The following is a 19709-nucleotide window of genomic DNA, read 5'->3' as shown; positions in this document are numbered from 1 at the left end:
GAGTTTATGTTCTATAGTTCACCTCCCCCGTTGATCTACCATTCCCGGATTTACCCTACTTTCAATTGATCAAGAATGCGCAACAAAATCAATTTGAATTTAAAAAAGAAATGCAAAAAACCCCAGATGTGCTTTTGTTGTTCTTTGAAAGTGAATTGTTATCGTGTGAAGTATTTCCTTTGCAAGTTACAGAGACTCTCGTGTTATTGGAAAGAAAAAGTGTAAAAAAGTGTCGACATCTTCTCCGTCAAGTATAATTGAAAGAATCCTGAAATCTCCTTACCGACTGTCGTGAGCAGCGTGAGAGAATACAAAAGGGCTCCGCCGAAGGTCCAATGAGGCGCTTCTGGATTAGCCGCTCCATCTGCTTTGCCGGCTTCGACGACGGCCCTTTCAAATCTCTTCAATTGCTCGGTTACCAATCGCGTCCAGTTTTTCTCGTACAAAACATTCAAACGTTCTGAAACAACAAGAAATCGACTCAATTCTAACGGAAATTAATTAATTAGTCTCGAGGCTCCACCCTCGGACTAATTAGCCAATCAAATCAATTAGTGTGTGACATTTGAAACGTCAGAATGGTAGTTGAGCCAATTGGCACCAGACGGCGTCGGTTAATTAATTAGTTAATTGTGGGGACAACTCACGCACTGTTGCCATATTTCAAACTTGTTTCTGATACGATCTTAGCAATTGTTGCACTTAAAGCGACTTAATTTTAATTTTTAATGAAGTAAAATTAAGAAGATTTTATTTTTATATGTTTATTGTTCTAATAAAGTCGGCTTTTATATACTATGATAAAACTAATTAATTTTATCAAGAGATTTTTCGAAATTTGTTTTTGGTCTTGAGTTTTGCAAAATTTAAAATTTAAAATTAAAATCTTTTTTTATAGAGGTTATAATCTAAGAATTGTAACTATGTATGTATTTTATTCAATTCTTATCAAAAAAATTGCCATTTTGAAACTCAAAACACTCATATTTTTTATAATTAATTTTCTATAGATAAATGATTAAAAAAACTCATGGTTCCATTTGTGTATACAGGGTGTTAAAAAAAGATTGTTGTTTGCAAAGTAACGGTTACGGAGATATCGAAAATTATTTGTTTTTTGAAACTTTCATTTGTTCAAACAAAAAAGAAAAAAGCTTTTTGTTTATTTTGGTCTATACCATTACCTCCTTAACTATTTTACAATCTTTTTTTAACACCCTGTATTTTTCTGTATGACGTTATAAAGAATGTCCGTTTCATGTCGTTGAAAATGTTTCAACTTTATAAAATCTCTATGTTTGCTTACTTTTATTTTATGCAAAATAAATGAGAAAATCACAAAACAAAAAAATGGATAGTATAATCAGAGCAAAAATTATTAATAATGTACATAATCAACGAAAATCGGTGATAATTTTTTTTCTATTTTAACCTGTACAATTTCATAGAAATTTTCTTATGGAATTTTAAAGAAATTATAGATTTTGAAATTTTAGTCACTTTTTTACACGTTTTAAAATTGAAGTTAACAATTGCCTCCCAGGAAATAATAATTTATGACACGAAAATGTAATTTATCACTCCAAGTTTTTTAAGTTTGAACAAAAAAATTGTTTTTTTAACACTCAATTTTTTATTATTTCAAATATGTAATGATTTCATTCTCTAAGAAGATAAAAACATTGTATTAAACATTGCAAACACAAGTAATTTAGTTAAAAAACTGAGAGAATTTAACATAACTTTTAGGTGATGCAATTTTAATATCACCTATAGTAGTTTGCTATTAACGAATAAGAAATTGAATAAAAACAAAGGTAAAATTAGCATTTAACTGCAAAAACAAGTTTAACAATGTTTTGAAGTTTTAAAATAATATTAATATAATTAATAATTAATCACCTTTTTAAGAAGCATTAAGTTTTTTAATAAAAAAAAATTGTAGCGGATGTCTCTAAATGATTCCATTTTTTTATCAAATTTAAAATCTTGGTTGGGCAACCTTGAGTCCTAAGTAAAAACGTGAAACTAGAATAATTACCAATAATTCAGTGTTGCAAATAGATTTGTCAGAAGTATTAATAGTCACCCGGTATTTTAAAAAACTTTTCTAAACATAAAAAAATTATTAGGTTTAAAAATCGAAAACACTAGAGAAGTATGTTTTCAAGTGTCGCAATTTTAATATCATCTTAATACCTACCATAGTTAATTAATAATTTTGATTATTAAGTTAAAACTAAAATTTGTTAAAAAACATATTTTATTTTTTATCCGCAAATGTCACAAAAGTGACCACTTTTATAACTAAATGTAAAAGTTTTACATGTTTTAATATAATTTTTTTTATAAAATACTTTTATATTATTAAAGTGTGGTTTGTCAAAATACATGACATTTGTCATAAAAACGGTTTTTGATGTTACTACTTAAAAAATTCTAAATTGCACTAAAATATCTTTGATTAAGACAAAAATAAATTTTATTCAAACTCTGACAATTTTTGGAAGTTGATTTTGTTATTCATTGTCAATTTTTTAACAGACTTTGAGATTTTTTGCATCAGCTAAATAAATTTCTAGAACAAAACGTTTTTGTAAGATTAGATATCAATTTAGTGTAAAATACATTTCATAATTTCAATTTACATAAAACCGGATAAAAATTACAATTAAATTTTTGATCAAAGTGTCCTGTAATTAAAAATGTTGCCAACTTAATTTTTGAAGTCATAGCCCACTTTTTTGGTTATTTTGCAACCTTGACCAACTTTTCACTTAGTACAGTTATATCATGTGTTCCTTTGTCAATTTCAGATTTTTCAGCGCACTTAATCTGCAATTAAAAGTTTCAGGGGAGTTTTAGAGCGGTTTATTTTCAGGCGGTATTTTTGAACATGACTTTGGCTTCGACAATCACACACATAATCCTTTTCCCACTTTGTCCATCAAACATGTCACCTCTGACCCTCCAAAACCACCCATCGACGGGAAACAACAGAATTGCGGTCACATCAAAACTGCTATTGATCGACTTGTAGACCCCTTTTTTGATGGGACAACGCCATTTGGGCTCAATACTGGCGAAAAACGGGTTCCACAATTCCGAATCGGACTGAATCAACTTGCAGTATTGCTTGGAAGTGAAAGAGTAGAAGTCTTCACAAGTGTCGAGGTTTTCCTTCGAGCGACATCTCTTGATATTGAGGGTCAACTGTGATTCTTAAATTGAAAAAAAACTCAAATTTGATTAATGATTACCGTCGGTGGGGCGGTGATGTCTTCTTTTACTGTTATCGTCGAGTTCATGTAGAGTTTATTACCGATGTTTTGGAAGCCGTAATAATTGAACAAAATTTTGATGTTTTTGTAGCCGCGACACATGCCGTCAAAACGGTCAAAGCGGGCTTGTTTTCCCTTAAAAACCAAGGCATTAAAAAAAATTTAAAGGCACTGGAATTACCCCGATCTGCATTACGTCCCAACATAAGTAAATTTTCATTAATACGAATAGAAAGGGAAATAAAACAACGGCTTTCATTGCTTGTTGTAGTCTAATTTGGGTTGGCCATTATGAAGTGAAATCGAATTTACAAAGCTATTATTTAAAAACGATTTATTAGGGAAGCCGGTTATTATGTTATTATAATGACATTTGGGTATTGATTCTAGCACAATGATATTATTTTAAATAAATAAATAATTTATGGAAAAATTACACAAACTTGTTCAATTCTAGTTGTGGCTCAACAAAATTAAACAAAAACTGTATGACAATATTTCTCATTCGCATTTACAAAAAAATTCAAATTTGATTTTTCAATTTTTTTTAGTTTGGTCCAGTTATTCACTTTTTTATAGCTAAATTTGTGTTTTACTATTTGTAATATTCTATTAAACTTATTTGACTTGTTTTTGAACCAGAAACTTCCTTTTTTTAATTTAATTAATAGAATAAATTTTCAGGAAAGTATGAAAAAATTAAGATGAAAAAATTTTGCTTGTACTTATTTAGTTTTTAATTGTTGTTGCAACTTGAAGCGGATATTAGAGATTTAATGTTTTTGTTTTAAACAATTTTTATGAAGAGTTTAGTTTTATTTTTATAGTTGTACCAAATTCTAAAAAAAATTTAAGAACTAGGTTGATACAGACTGATCCAAAATTATGTACTTACATTGTCTTGCATTGACTGTTACGTTTAATATGTATCAAAGATTCAATATCACAGAAACAAACCAAAATTGACTATTTTATTTTTAGTAAGTAGATTTAACTTTTTGAACAAAAATTATTCGAAAATAAAAAACAAAATTTGGTCGTAAATTGTCTCAAGCTTTCTGCAGAATTTTTCTAAAACAAGTCAAAAATTATATTATTTTTGCCATTTTGCAAGATTTATGTAAAAAACCGTGAACCGTCAACACTATTAAAAAGATTTGAATCATAGTCTTGTAATTTGGTAACATTATTATTATATTGTTATTCACTGCTTTTTTAAATAAATTGAAACGACAACTTTTTCAATACCAAAAATTTTAGCAAAATTATGCCAAATCTTGCGGTTTCCACTAAAACATATGCTAAAACAATAAAAAATATATAATTTTTGATTTAATGTGCTGTTTTTTCGTTTAGTTTTAAAGAAATCGTTCAAAAAATTTGAAATTTTAGTAGAAAAGCATACTTCAAAGTTTGAAAAAAACACGATCGGTAATTTTTTTACCAATTTTATAATTTAAAGAAAAATTGTTATATTATTTCAAGAATTTCACTTGAAAAAGACAAACATAACATAATTTTTAGTCTAATGTAGTAAAATTTTAGTTTGTTTTTAGTGAAATTATGCAAAATACTTGCGTTTTCAGCTGAAACATTTGCTAAGACAATAAAAAAAAATATGGAATTTTTGACATAACGCAGTGTTTTGCGTTTTTTTTCTTATATAGAAATCTTGCAAAAAACCTTAAAATTCTAGTTTAAAAACAAGCTTGAAAGTTTAAAAAGAGTAAAAATATAGCAACATTTTGGTCAAATTTTGTAGTTTTTCCCTTATTTTTGACAAATTTTTTGCTTAAGTCGGATAAAATATTATTAATTATTATTAATTTCAATTTGTTTCTATGTGTTTTGACAAGATTTTACAAGGTAAGAAAGTCTTTGGTTTAAAAACAAACTAAACCGATTAAAACGAACTAAAATAATATCAATTCTATCTAATTTTGTAATTTTTCAGACAATTTTAAGGAAAGATTTTGAAAAATTTGTTTTTATTTCAAAAATGTTCTAAATCTCTCGAAAAGAGCTAAAGTGACATTATTTTTGACCAAATTTGGAAAATTTTTGGCTTGTTTTTAACGAAATTACAAAATTCCAATTAAAAGGCTAAAAAAAAACTTGAAAAAAATAGAAATAACACCATTTTTGGCCTAATTTGCTGAATTTTTGGTTGCCTTTGTTATGGGCTAGCTGAAAATTTAAATAGAACACTTAAAAAAAGAAAAAAAATCTATAATTTTTGACTCAATGTTTTAGGTTAGTTTTAAAGAAATCGTTCAAAAAATATGAAATTTTAGTAAATCACTTCAAAGTTTGAAAAAGACAAGATAACTCTAATTTGGTAGTTTTTACCAATGTTATAAATTTTTTTAATTAGTTAGATTATTTAAAAAGTGTGTCTATTTTACTTGAAAAAGGCAAATATAACATATTTTTTTTTAGTTCGGTAAATTTTTACCTTGTTTGCGTCTTTAATTCAAACATTTGCAAAAACAAGGAAAAAATATATATAATTTCTGACTTAATGTCATATTTTTACTTTTTTTATCGAAATATTTCAAAAAACTTAAAATTCTTGTTTAAAAAGCTTAGAAAATATAGCTAAATTTCTGGCCAAATTTTATAGTTTTTCTCTTAAAACACAAAATATCATTAATTTCAATTTGTTTCTGTAATTTTTAGTCGTGTTTTGACAAGATTTTGCAAAGTAAGAAAGTTCTTGGTTCAAAAACAAACTAAATCGATCAAAACAAGCTATCAATTCTTTCTAATTTTGTAATTTTTCGGACAATTTTAAGGAAATATTTTGAAAAATTTGTGTTTATCTCAAAAACGTTCTAAATCACTCATAAAGAGCTAGAATGACGTTATATTTGACCAAATTTGGAAAATGTTTATGTTGTTTTTAACGAAATTACAAAATTCCAATTAAAAGACTCAAAAATCGTGTAATTTTTTACTTAATTCAATGAATTTCTAGTTTGACTTAGTGAAATATTGTAATATAGGTACCTGAAATTAACTTAGTTGAAAAAGTACAGGTAAGAATAATAAAATAGATTTATAGATGGAATTTTTTTAACATTTGAGTTCTGGCGCACCCTGTATAACTACCTTAGGAAGCATTTTCGGACATAGGAACTTTTTTTTTGACCGTTTCTTTCGGACCTCCTGTATAACATAATAAATTTTGAAACACGTAACTTTATCGTTTTGAACTATCTGTATTCTACTTTGTCGCTTATTTTCGCACTTTATTGTTAAATTGTCCAAAGTTCTTAGTCTCTATTAGCAAACTCTACAAGTGCTTGTCACATTGACATTTAAAGTTTTTCAACTAAATAAATTTCAAGTACTTATATTGCAATATTTTACTAAGAGATACTAGAAAATCAACAAATTAAGTCAAAAAAAATGGTGTAATTTTTGATTTTTAGATTAGATTGATAGAACACTTAAAAAAATATATAATTTTTAATTTAATGTGGTGTTTTTTCGGTTAGTTTTAAAGAAATCGTGCAAAAAATTTGAAATTTTAGTAGAAAAACATACTTTAAAGTTTGAAAAAGACAAGATCGGTATTTTTTTACCAATTTTATAATTTAAAGAAAAATTGTTATATTATTTCAAAAATTTCACTTAAAAAAGACAAACATAACATAATTTTTAGTCTAATGTATTAAAATTTTAGTTTGTTTTTAGTGAAATTATGCAAAATACTTGCGTTTTCAGCTGAAACATTTGCTAAGACAATAAAAAAAATTATAGAATTTTTAACTTAACGCAGTGTTTTGCGTTTTTTTTCTTATATAGAAATCTTGCAAAAACCTTAAAATTCTAGTTTAAAAACAAGCTAGAAAGTTTAAAAAGAGTAAAAATATAGCTACTCTACAAGTGCTTGTCGCATTGACATTCAAAGTTTGCCCAACTCTAATTCTACCATTTAGAGCGAGTCCGGGAGTTCCATTTCAGGAATCCTTTCATGCACCAGATTGAAAATCGAACACGCGTCCGAAAATCTGTTTAACCGAAATTTCCCAGCGCCTAATCACTGTGATATTAAATCGCACATTTGAATGCGGATTGATCGACTCCGGTGCATTCCTGTAGGTTAGCCCGGAGCGACTCCGGGCAGGTGTTTGATGGCTTTTCTATCGCTCGAACGTGCGTTCACCGCATCTGATCTAAAATGGTAATTTAAAAGCTGCTCGCAACGCCGGGGGCTGCCGGATAAATCCTATTTTTTGCACAAGAGATGAGTTTATACCTTGTTGGAGAAATTACAAATGCACATCAGAAAAATAATACTTTCGACAAGGAAATTGATCGCGATTTTTGGGGGATAAACGCGAGGAAAATTGAAATTTTCAGAAATAATTACAAGAGGAGGAAGCTTTAGGGAGTTGAGCCATAAATGGATTCAGCTTTTTTTAATGTTATTCTTGCTTAATTTTTAACAATTTTAACAGAATTTTAAATTTAAATTGCCGCAAGGAATACTTAAATCCAATTATTAAAAAAATGATTAAATTAAAAAAGTATCAAAATTGGTGGATGCGCCGGGTTTAAAATGCAAAATTAAATCTTTAGTGTCTTTTTTTAAATAAATTTTTATTGCTTTTTTAAGACAAGTTTTAGTTTAAATTTAGGATAACTCACATTTTTATTAGCATTAGATCAAAGGCTTTCCGGTTTATTCCACAAATTTTCTCAAAATAGGTAAGTTTCTGGATCAAAAACAAACAAAATCTTTCAGAATAATTCAAACTCAAATCGACGTTGTCTGATTTTTTGTAAATTTTCTATCAATGCTTTTAAACAGTTTATAAAATAAATCTATTTTTATTTATTTTATTTATATGTTTCTGTTTTGAAAATAAGCCAAAACGACGATTTTTAGAGTTTTAGCCTTAAAACGTTTTAAAACGAACGTTTTTTGGTCTGTTTTGACAATTTATTTTATAAAAATTTAATTTTTGGTTCAAAATCTTTATTAAAAAATTCAGACCTAAAACGACATTTTCTTGTTGATTTTTTTAACTTTTTTATTCAAAGTTTTTTAGAAATTTATAAAATTTTAGGCACCTGAGGTTTAAAAAAAAAACAAAAAAATGCGAGACAATTTATTATTTCTAATTTAACAACTTTTGCAACAAAACTAGCGAATGGACAAAGTAGCGAATTGACAAATGTAAAAAAATGTCTATTACAATAATAAAATTACAAACAAGTAAATCTTAAACGACTATTTTTTGGTAAACTTTACTAAAATTTTATCAAAAAAAGTAAGTTAGCGACCATTTTTTGGCCTATTTGAACAAATTTTATTAGAATAAATAAGTTTTTGGCCCAAAAACAAACAAAATCTTTCAGAATAATTCAAACTCAAAACGACAATTGTCTGATTTTTTGTAAATTTTTTATCATGCTTTTAAACAGTTTATGATTTATTTTATTTTTATTTATTTTATTATTTAAGTTCTTTAAAAATTTCTAAATCTACAGTTGAGGTTTTGACTAAAAACAAGAAACTGCACATAACAGAACGAGAAAACAATCAATTATTTCAAATTTATTGACATTTGCAAGAAACAAGTGAGCAAGTAGGCGAATTTGCAAATTAAAAAATAAATGCTAAAATTTATGTAAAATAAATTGTATAACTAATAAAATAAATTTAAAACAAGTAGATTTCTGTTTTGAAAACAAGCCAAAACGACGATTTTTAGACTTGATTTACCAAAATTGTATTAAAAAAACAGAGTTTTTAGCCTTAAAACGTTTTTTGGTAGTTTTGACATTTTTTTTTAATTTAATTTTTGGGCCAAAATTATCATTGAAAAATTCAGACCTGAAACGACATTTTCATGTTGATTTTTAGACTTTTTTAAAAACAGTTTTATTCAAAGTTTTTTAAAAATTTATAAAATTTTAGATACCAGAGGTTTTAAAGAAAAAACAAAACTAGCGAATGTGCAAAGTAGCGAATTGACAAATATAAAAAAATGTCAGAAATATGTGAAACAGTCTATTACAATAATAAACAAGTAAATCTTAAACGACTATTTTTTGGTGAGTTTTACTAAAATTTTATAAAAAAAGTTAGTTAAACAATCATTTTTTGCCCTGTTTGAACAAATTTTATTAGCATAAATGAGTTTTTGGGCCAAAAACAAACAAAATCTTTCGAAATAATTAAAACAAAACTACAATTTCTAAAATTGACTTTTTCATAGTTTATTTTATTCAAGGTTTTTTAGAAATTCATAATCTTTTACTTGACTAAAAACGAGAAAATAATACTCAAAACGAGACAAAACAACAATCATTTATTTCAATTTAAAACCTTGAACGAATAAGCGAGTGAGCGAATTAGCGAATCAATAAAAAATAAACCAAAAAAGGAAGTTTCTGGTTGAAAACCGACAAACCGAAAAAATAATCCTCCAGTGGTCAAGATTCTTATTAAAATTATTCGAGTTTGAGATTAAAACCAACTCTCAAATATTTGGCATTCACAAAGTGGAGTTTTAACTGCTCGACTTGCAAAGTTTGTTTGTATTTTGTGTTGTGATCAATAATAAATCGCGTTAGGAGACTCGCGTTTCCAATTTATAATTCTTCCCTAAGTGAGTTATCCTCAACGATAATGAAAAATACCACCCCGAGCAACTTCATGCCCGTAAATAATCCAACGCTTCTAGTTTATAATGAGACGCTGTCATCAGAAGCGTCCGTTCGTTTTAAATTCAATTTTCTCCGCGTTTTACGTTTTTTTTTTTAAGAAAAATCTCAAGAGGAAATAGAGTCACAACTCCGATTTTATAACCACATATTTATACAGTTTATGCAGCGATCTCAACGTTCCCACAGGAACATCATATTAGAAATTTTCTTTCATCTCGCAAGCAAATAAATTTTCTCAAGATAATTACGATGATGAAAGTCTCATAAGCGGAAAAAAATCTTTGAAGAGCAAAACTAGGCGGATCCACAAATGTTGTGTGGAGATTATGGGGGCTCGCGGCTTTGCCGCTTGCCCCCTTCAAGACACTATCTCAATTAAAAATTTACCATTAATCATCCTAAATTTTTATTTGATTTTTTTAAAGACTTTGATCTATATTTACACAAAGTGTCAAATTAAATGATCAAAAATTCAACGCACTCTTTGCGAAGGTTTTTTTAATTATCATTTTTATGGACTTTTGTGCCAAATAATATCAATTAATGATGCAGTAAAAATTCTATTCATTTTTTATTTTACATTACCTTTTATTGTCTAAAGTTTGATATTTTTATCTAATTTTTCTACTCGAATGTGGTGAATTTTGTTTTTTTTAGATGGCAACTTTGATAACTTGTGAATCACCTTTAGATAATAAACTCTTCACTCATGATATTCTTGTCATTTTGATGTTTTAAATGGTCAAATTTAAAGTGGAAGCTTGCTTCACAGTGAATTTTCAGTGTCAAAAATTTGATACATATTTTGTTTATTTCGCTCGATTTAACTAGTTTTTGAGCGAAATTAAGTCAAAAATACACCAAATTTGATCGAAAATGCTTTTCAGCACATTTTTGTACAAAAATTCCAGTTTTTCGCCAAAAAAGTCAAGTCGGGCATTTTAACGTTTTTCAGCTAAAAATACAATTGTCAAAAATAAGCCAAAAATTGAAGTTAGAGCCAAAAATAATACGATTTTTGTTTAAACAGATTTTTTTATTGAAAACTCCGTCTTTTGCCGAGGCAAAAATTAATCTGGTAAAACAGGTGTAAATTTATCAACTTTTTCAACTCGGATGTGGTGAATTTTATTTTATTTTTTTGAGTTGAAAACACTGATTACTTCTGAAACGGCCTTTAATAATAAACTTGTCCTTGATGATATTCCTGTCATTTTGACGTTCTGAAATGACAAATTTGACGTTAAAGTCTGCTTCACACATATTTGGTTTATTTCACTTCATTTAACTGGTTTTATTAAGTCAAAAATAAACCGACAAAAATCACAATTTGATCGAAAGTTCTTTTCAGCACATTTTTGTACTTAAGTACAAAAAAAAACACAAAAAAATTACAACACGTTTTAGTATCCTTTCGGATTCGAAAATGTTTGTGGGGGCTCACGGCTTTGCCGCTCGTAGTGTCGAAGTCACACTAAATTCCTGTCATATGAAGCCCCGATAGCCCCCAGATCGTAAAATTCCCAAAGATGTAGTAAAAAAATGTCACGTTTGTAGAAAAGGAGTTGTTTACAAAAAGAGCCGATTTGCATTGGAAGCACGCGACTTTCACAAGACTGCGTTCCATCACGCACCGCCGCAAATATCGACGATTTCAGCTAATATCTGGCACAAAATATCACTACTGTCAAATATCAATGCTTCAATTCAATCTAGAGCTGAAATAACAAAAAAAATAAATACGTAAAATGTAGCGGAAAGTCTTTTATGTTCGCTTGAAACGTTGCATAGCTTCGAGCCGGTTTCTTTGAAACTTATTTCGAGATTGTTGAGGATTGAAAAGATGGCAATTTTGCATGGAGGGGTTTCTTTGTGGGGGATTGAGTTTGTCAAATGAGTGGATAAAATGTTATAGTATTGGAACACTTCTTTTCGTGTTTCTAGTTTCTCATAAAACAAACCAAAACCATTAATTAAATTGTTTTCGTGTGAGACAACATTGGTAAAAGTAAAAACGCTTAAGCGCAAAAGTAGAATTTTTATTCCATGTCTTTTACTAGTGACATTAAGCCATGTATACCTAAAACTAGCCACATAAATAAATAATTCAAAAATTGAACAAACTGTTTTTCGTCTATCTATCGCATGTCGCATTACAACCGGCCGCGGAGTAGGGGTAAACATGGCTGACCGTGTAGCATTTATATTCTTACTCATATCGATCCGAAAAAAAGTTTCACTTGCATCGTGGTTTCATAAAACCACAATTATTTTTTCTAACTGAACTAATATTATTATGGAAAAATTTAAGAGGAGTTTATTCACTTTTTGTTGCATTTGAAGCGAGACAACGGAGCATTTTACAAGATGAACAATCCAGCTTCGTGCCAAATCAAATTCAATATTTCCAAGTTTGAAAATTGAATCTCCAATAAGGTAGAGCTCTAACAACGTTTTCTACTCGATTTTCGCAATTTAATTTCCAACGGGCGAGTTTCAAGCTGACATACGTAAATTTATACACATCGACAGTGGAATAAATTAAAGGAAAAATCGTTCACTAATCTTCATTTTTCGTAAAAAATCTTAGTCGTTTATTTTGTAGTTTTCTCAATCACAATAAAATTCATTGTAAGAAACGACTTCATGAATTATACAAGAAAACATGGCATCTAGTTTCGCTGTGTTTGCAGAAACACGGGTGTTATGGGAAGCCCGACAGATGTTTGGTTTTGAAATTGTTGATTATTCAAGGTTTCGTTTAATTTAAGTGGTTATTCATGAAGTTAACTCGCTTTTTCCTGAAAAAAACCAGTTTTTCAGCGTTTTTGTGTTATTAACTTTGCTGCGATTTTATTTCTTATTTGCGTTAATTATCGCAATATTGACTTTGTTTTGTGTTCGATGCAGAATTTCTTGTAAAATAAATAAAACGAGAATTACAAGTCACTTGTCTCGTTTGCAATTAATTACAATCTGCACCCTTTTCAACCCTTGGCACGTTTATGAAAGCATAAACCAAAAAAATATGTAAGGGCCGATTAGTGGAATGTTTGTTATCCTGAGGGAAATCTGTAGGGCGTCCCGACGCCATCAAATGTCAGGAGAGTGTGACCGACGCTGTGCTCACCTGCTGGAACGTAACTCAAAGTGATGGTTCTGGCAATTTCACACCGGAAATTGGCGGCAGGACAGGGTTAAGATAGCGTAAAGAGGAGAAAATTATGAATATGGACTTGGTGAAAGATCCAGATTTGGAAGATTACACCCGGATTAATTTATTGTTTAATGGACCAACGCAAATCTCATTAAGAAGCCTTCAACCAAGAAAAAATATCCTCAAACGTCACTAAAGTGACCACTTTTATGACTAAATGTCAGTTATGGAGTAAAAATTCTATTTTTGCGGCCAAATATTCACTACTAACTGCACTAGTCACCGAAAATCACGATACTGACACGTCATGTTTGTTTATAGGAGTTGTTATGACTTTATTACTGATTTTGGATATACCTTTTATTATTTATCAAATATTTTTATATCATTAAAGTGGTGTGGTTTGGCAGAATTTTTGACATTTGTCATAGAAAGAGTGTTCCGGATTCAAAATGTGGTGTAGAACTTATTGGGGGCTCGCGGCATAACCGCTCAGAAAAAACAACATACAGGGTGTGTCAGAACTCGCGCCCCAGAGAACAATTGTTTAAAATGTTTAAAAAATTCTATCTCCCAAAAAATCTTGACATTTGACCATTTTTTTGAACTTTATTTTTAAAATAAAATTTTTAAAAATTCTTAAACATTTATTATTACTATTAAATTTTATTCGTTAATAACAATACTTTCAAAAAAGTGTTACTAAGATGATATTAAAATTGCAATACTTGATTTTCGATTTTAAAGTTAAATAATTTAAGTTTAAAAAAAGTTTTTTTTTTTAAATACCAGTTGACTATTAATGTTCCTGACAACTAAATCTATTGCCAATACTGAATTATTGGTAATTCCAGTTTGAGAATGACAATTGCCACATTTATCAATTTTTTAAATCTGTACTAAGTGAAAAAGTTGGTCAAGGTTACAAAATATACGTTGGAAATAACCTTATTTGATTAATGAATGCGGGCTATGACTTTAAAAATTAAGTTGGCTACATTTTTAATTACAGGCCACTTATGAAATGTATTTTACACTAACCAAAAAATCTCAAACTTTGTTATTTTACGTTAAATGATTAAAAATCATTAAAAAATTTCAAAATCAACTTCCAAAAATTGTCAATATTTAAATAAGATATATTTTATATTATTTAAAGCAAATCTCATTAAGAAGCCTTCAACCAAGAAATTTTTATCTACAAACGTCACTAAAGTGACCACTTTTAGGACTAAATGTCAGCTATGGAGTGTTCACTACTAACTGCACTAGTCACCGAAAATCAACAAGCAAATTACGATACTGACACGTCATGTTTGTTTATTACTTGCAAAGCGTCCTGATTTTGGATATACCTTTAATTTTTTAGTAGCATTTTAATATTGAAGCATTTATAAAGTTGTGTTGTTTGGCAGAATTTATAACATTTGTCATAGAAAGAGTGTTCTGGATTCAAAACGCTGTGTAGAAATTAATGGGGGCTCGCGGCTGTGCCGCGATACATTTTTCTATAATTTTTTTTATTAAATAACAAAAACGTATATTTTGGAGGAAAAAAAACTTCAAACATAAATCTTGGCACAAAGCGGCAAAACACCAATAAAAACCGTTCCAATGTCCCAATTAAGTGCAATAAAAAAATCGTCGAAAGTTGTCAACGCAAAATTTAGACATTCAAATCTCTTTTCTACACCTTAACGCAGTGTTACGTCGTAAAATACCAACATGACTTGCCCTGTGGTAATAAAACCCTAGTCCGAGAAAAAATAAGCCACCCTCGGGACCAACTCAACATACTTTTTTATTTTTTTAATGGGGAAAAAATGTTCACGTTTATATCTCATTTCTGTGGGATAAATGGAGACGTTACGACTAGTTTCTCAATTAAGCTGCTGATAATTCGGTTTTTGCGAGGATTTAATCCGGAGTTTAATTTTGACTAAAGTCACCCTAATTGAGTGACTAAGATGAAATAGCGAGCCTTAATTCGGTTTTCAGCCTCTTCGATGGCTGAAATAGCGACTATGAGAGCAGTAATAATATTTTTCAGAAGGTAATTGGATACGCGGCCTCGCCTACGACCCTTTTTCATATTTAATTTTTATTAATTCCACGGCACCCGGGCTTAATAATGAACAGTTCAGTGGATACATTTGCTAGAACGGAAATTTTAGACAGAAAAGTTGAAAGAAATTTATTTTTTGTGCTTTTGTGGCCTTTAGGCACGCAAAATGTACAACTTGGACGAAGTTGGCTTAAGAGTTGGCACATACAGGGTGCCCCAGAGAAGAATGCCAGCTAAAATAAGTAAATAAAAAAAATGAAAAACATCTGTTTTAGTTTATTATTATCATAAATGGTAATTATATTCTGAAAAATTAAAAGATTTTTGTACTGGATGTCTCTAAATGATTGTATTTTTTACCAAATTTGAAACCTTAGTTGGGTAACCTTGACTATTAAATAAAAACTTGTCATTCTCAAACTAGAAAAATTACCAATAATTTAGTGTTGTAAATAGATTTATTTGTCAGAAACATTAATAATCACATGAATCCATTATTCTTTATTTTTACAATAAAATAAATCGAATTTAGCATAAAAAGTGCTATAACTATTTTGGCAGTTTCTTGTCACTTTCAACAACAAAATTCTAAATTCCATCGTTTTTTACAAAAACTTTTACTCTTGTTGAGTAAAATATTTTTAATATTTAGTTTGTTGTGTGTTTTACCGAAAAAAAATTGGTCGACAATCATATCATTTTAGCATATTTTAAGATAAAAACTCACATTTTGAATAGGACTTCATTGAAACAAGACAAAAAAACACAAAATTTAATCGAAAATGATGTTATTTTTCACTTTCTCAAGCGTTTAAGAAGGTTCTTCAGACAGAAATGAAATTCTTTTGCAAAAGTTTCTCCAAACCATTCGAAAAATCGATAAAAATTGTGCTATTTTTATTTTTTAAGCATTTAAATACATTTTTGAGTTAATAAACTGAGTTTTTTCGCTAAAACAAACCAAATTAGATCGAAATTGATAATATTTTTGCCGTTTCAATTATTTTTAAAATTTCTTACTATAAAATCTTGTTCAAAATTACCAAATTAGATCGAAAATTATGATATTTTTGACATTTTTGAGAGCATGTTTTTTTGGCTAAAAACTGTTTTTTTTTTTGCAAAATTTCGTAAAAATAGGCCACAAAATCACTAAACTAGATTCAAATTACCATCTGTTTCACTGGATTTAGTTTGGTGACCTAAAAACCTACTTTTTTTTTCAAAAAATTCATTCACAAGCAAAAAACCACCAAGTGCGCCTTTTAAAGCGTGTAACATGTTTTTGAGTTAAAAGCTGTTTTTTTATTTTCCAAAATTTTGGCAAAAAATCACCAAATTTGGTCCAAATTAACATTATTTTTGACATTTTCAGTTAAAAATGCACTTTCCCTTTGCGACATTTTGCATGGCGAGAAATCTCTTAGATAGAAAATGGTGTTTTTTGCCTATTTTTGAGTAAAAATCTTTATTGTTTTTGGTGAAAACTAGCCCAAAAGTTAATTAGGCAAAAATTATATTATTTCCATCCATTTTCAAGCGAATAATAATCCATTTTCGAGCCAAAACTGAATTTTTTTCACAAAATTTTGCTAAATAAAAATTTAGATTTTTTTTACTTACTTAAAATTGTGTGATAACCGAAGCACAAAGAAATATTTGCCAAAATATCTAGAAACTGAAAGCTTCAAAATGGTTTTATTTAAAATCTAGATACGACCATTAGAGGCTTTAAAAAATCACAAAAAAATTTAGGAAAAATTTTTGTTTCTTTAATTTTTTGGAGTTGTATACAAAATAAGTTTTAATGTGCTGTTATTACAAAAAACACAGTAATTCTCATTTTGTAACTTATAGTTATAACTTTAAGCTACTTCTTTGCCTTGAGATTTTCGTACTTAATTGTGTCTTAATGAATTATTTACCAAGATTTTTTTTTATTTTTCAATTTTCGGTAAACTCTTAATTTTTTATTTCTAAGTATCAAACTAAAATGAAATATAAACAAGTCGAAAAAAATTTATGTACACATTATTAATTTATTTACGTTATAACTATTAATATTTTTTTATAATAACCTAATTAATTAATTCTAAGCATTCGTCTTCGCATTCTATTAACTAAATTTCGTGTCGTCGAGCTTGCAAATTGTATTATTTCACATTTTTCGTAAACAACCATTTCCAACAAAAAATTCTTAAACATTTGATAGGGGTTGGTTGCGGTCATTTTCTTTTTGGTTGACTGTACATGTTTGACAAAGGAACATTTATATAATTTATCGAGCAAACGTTAGCGCGCAAACAGTTGTGCCAACAAACTAAACAAATAGTTCTCTAGTGTCAAAGATAATATCTCCCGTCATCAGTCGCTCACTTTATACTCAAAATAATGGGAGAGCTAATAAAAAGAAACGAGATATTTTACGCCAAACAGTCGAGAAAAAGAACGTTTTTCTTTAACACGAAAATTTCAATTAGTAACACAAGCCATAAATTTCATTTTGCTTACTTTAATATTTTTCAAAAAAATTGCTGCGTCCGCCGCCTCCAGATGGCACAAATTTGGCCAAAAACCAACTGCAACACCTGAAACGCCACCCCCAATGAATAAAACAACGATATTAAAGTTTCAAAGGGCGGAAACTGTCATCTACCCCATTACACGTGATAAGAACAGGCCGAAAATGGTTCAAGGGAAAAAATAATTCCGTAACGACTGCATGTTTATGTCAATATTGGCGGCAATTTAGACGGAAACGACATGATTTAAATTAAGGGGTGGTTTTTACGATTCGGGTGCATGGCGATGACAGCTCGGCTGAATCAATGCGAAAAATGCACGCAATTAATGTGTTGCTTTGAGGTATTTGAAAAAATAATTCATATCAGAATCTCATAAAAAAAGAAATTGCACAAAGTTATGTAGTCGTACTTTGAGTTTTAATATCTTCAGAAAGCGAGGAACATCACAGGAAAAACGAATTTCATGATTCCTCAAGTATAATAAACTTTTTATGATAGATTGTATCGTTTTTTTTTTCCGAAATTGTTACATAAAGAGTCCAAAATCGACACTAAAGTAGTTCATTATAGTATATACTAAAAATGACATTTATTTAAAAAAAAAAACAATTACATGTTTTAGTCCACTTTACATTTGCGGTTTTTCGGTATCTTTTACATTTTCTCTTTAAACTTTTAGTTATTTTATTATTTTTAATTAATTTTCTTACACTTTTAATTTTTTTTCTACCTTCTTGTTTCATTTTCGAAACATTATTTTTGACCTTTTCAATTAAAAATGCACTTTTCCTTTGCGACATTTTGCTCAAGCAAGGCGAGAAATCTCCTATAGATAGAAAATGGTGATTTTTGCCTATTTTTGAGTAAAAATCTAAATTGTTTTTGACGAAAACTAACCCAAAAGTTAATTAGGCAAAAATTCCATTCATTTTCAAGCGAATAAAAACGTTTTCGAGCCAAAACTGATTTTTTTCACAAAATTTTGCTAAAATAAAAAAAAACGAATTTCATGATCCCTCAAGTATAATAAACTTTGTATGATAGATTGTATCGTTGTTTTTTTTCCGTAATTGTTACATAAGGAGTCTAAAACCGACACTAAAGTAGTTTATTATACTACATACTTGTTACTAAATTATTTTAAAAATATACAGGGTGCTAAAAATGACATTTATTAAAAAAAAACAATTACAATGTTTTAAGTCCACTTTATGTTTGCGGTTTTTTCGGTATCTTTTACATTTTCTCTTTAAACTTTTAGTTATTTTATTATTTTTAATTAATTTTCTTACACTTTTAATTTTTTCTACCTTCTTGTTTCATTTTGATTGACTTTTCCTGTGGTGGAGGCAAACTTTTCAAAATTCATTGTTCTTGTTTTACTTTTGCGTCTAGTTTCTCGAAGAATTTAAAGTCCCACAACCTCGGTGTGAATTAATTTACACATGATAAAGTTTCAAATGCAAGAGTGGGTTTGGTTTAAAACATCTGCTGGAAACAGGTGCAACGGAGGCTAATAAAGAGCTTTTATGCTTTAACTGGGACTCTATATAGAATAAAAGTGATGTGGAGTATCGGTTTGATTTATGTGAAGCTGGCTTCAAATATGTTGATTTATTTTAAACATTAGTTTGTTCAAACTACAGGTGTCCCAAAACTCGCGTTCCAGAGAAATGATAAGATACCAGAAACAAGAAAAAAATGATATCAAAATTTTATCTAAATTATGGATGTTTAAATTTTGATTTTATTTATTTCTGTTGGTTTTTATTCACAAAGTTTTTATACATTTAGTGAATAATTATGAAAAAACATAAACAAGATCATCGGTAACATTAAATAGACATAAAAAAGTTAAATGTCAAAATTTTCTAAACATTTTTTCTGTATTTTATATTACTCGAGATTTTTCACAAATTTTAAAGTTTTAATACTAAGATTGCCAATGCCAAACAATTATGATTTTTTCGCTTTACTATCAAGAAAAGAAAAAGTCT

At 28.6% G+C, this 19709-nt stretch overlaps 2 protein-coding genes across 2 annotated transcripts in view; both read right to left on the bottom strand.

Annotated features, from left to right (window-relative positions):
• LOC123016230 (TWiK family of potassium channels protein 7-like) overlaps nt 1-19709 on the bottom strand; it is a 159738-nt gene that overhangs the window by 13757 nt on the left and 126272 nt on the right. The window contains exon 3 of the mRNA XM_044416494.1: nt 284-460. Coding sequence (XP_044272429.1) covers nt 284-460 — 177 coding nt within the window. The remainder of the gene's footprint in view (nt 1-283; nt 461-19709) is intronic.
• Nucleotides 2878-3540, bottom strand: LOC123016231. The gene is made up of 3 exons (XM_044416495.1): nt 3463-3540; nt 3261-3416; nt 2878-3213 (listed from the first exon to the last, which is right to left on the bottom strand). The coding sequence occupies exons 1-3, from the start codon at nt 3538-3540 to the stop codon at nt 2878-2880; spliced, it is 570 nt and encodes a 189-aa protein (XP_044272430.1).

Source organism: Tribolium madens, unplaced genomic scaffold (assembly GCF_015345945.1).
Source record: "Tribolium madens isolate multiple individuals breed KSU strain unplaced genomic scaffold, Tmad_KSU_1.1 Scaffold_1;HRSCAF=32;Tcas5.2_LG8, whole genome shotgun sequence".
Classification (NCBI taxonomy): Eukaryota; Metazoa; Arthropoda; class Insecta; order Coleoptera; family Tenebrionidae; genus Tribolium; species Tribolium madens.
The sequence above is the reverse complement of the archived record's forward strand: the minus strand, read 5'-3'. Positions and strand labels throughout refer to the sequence as shown.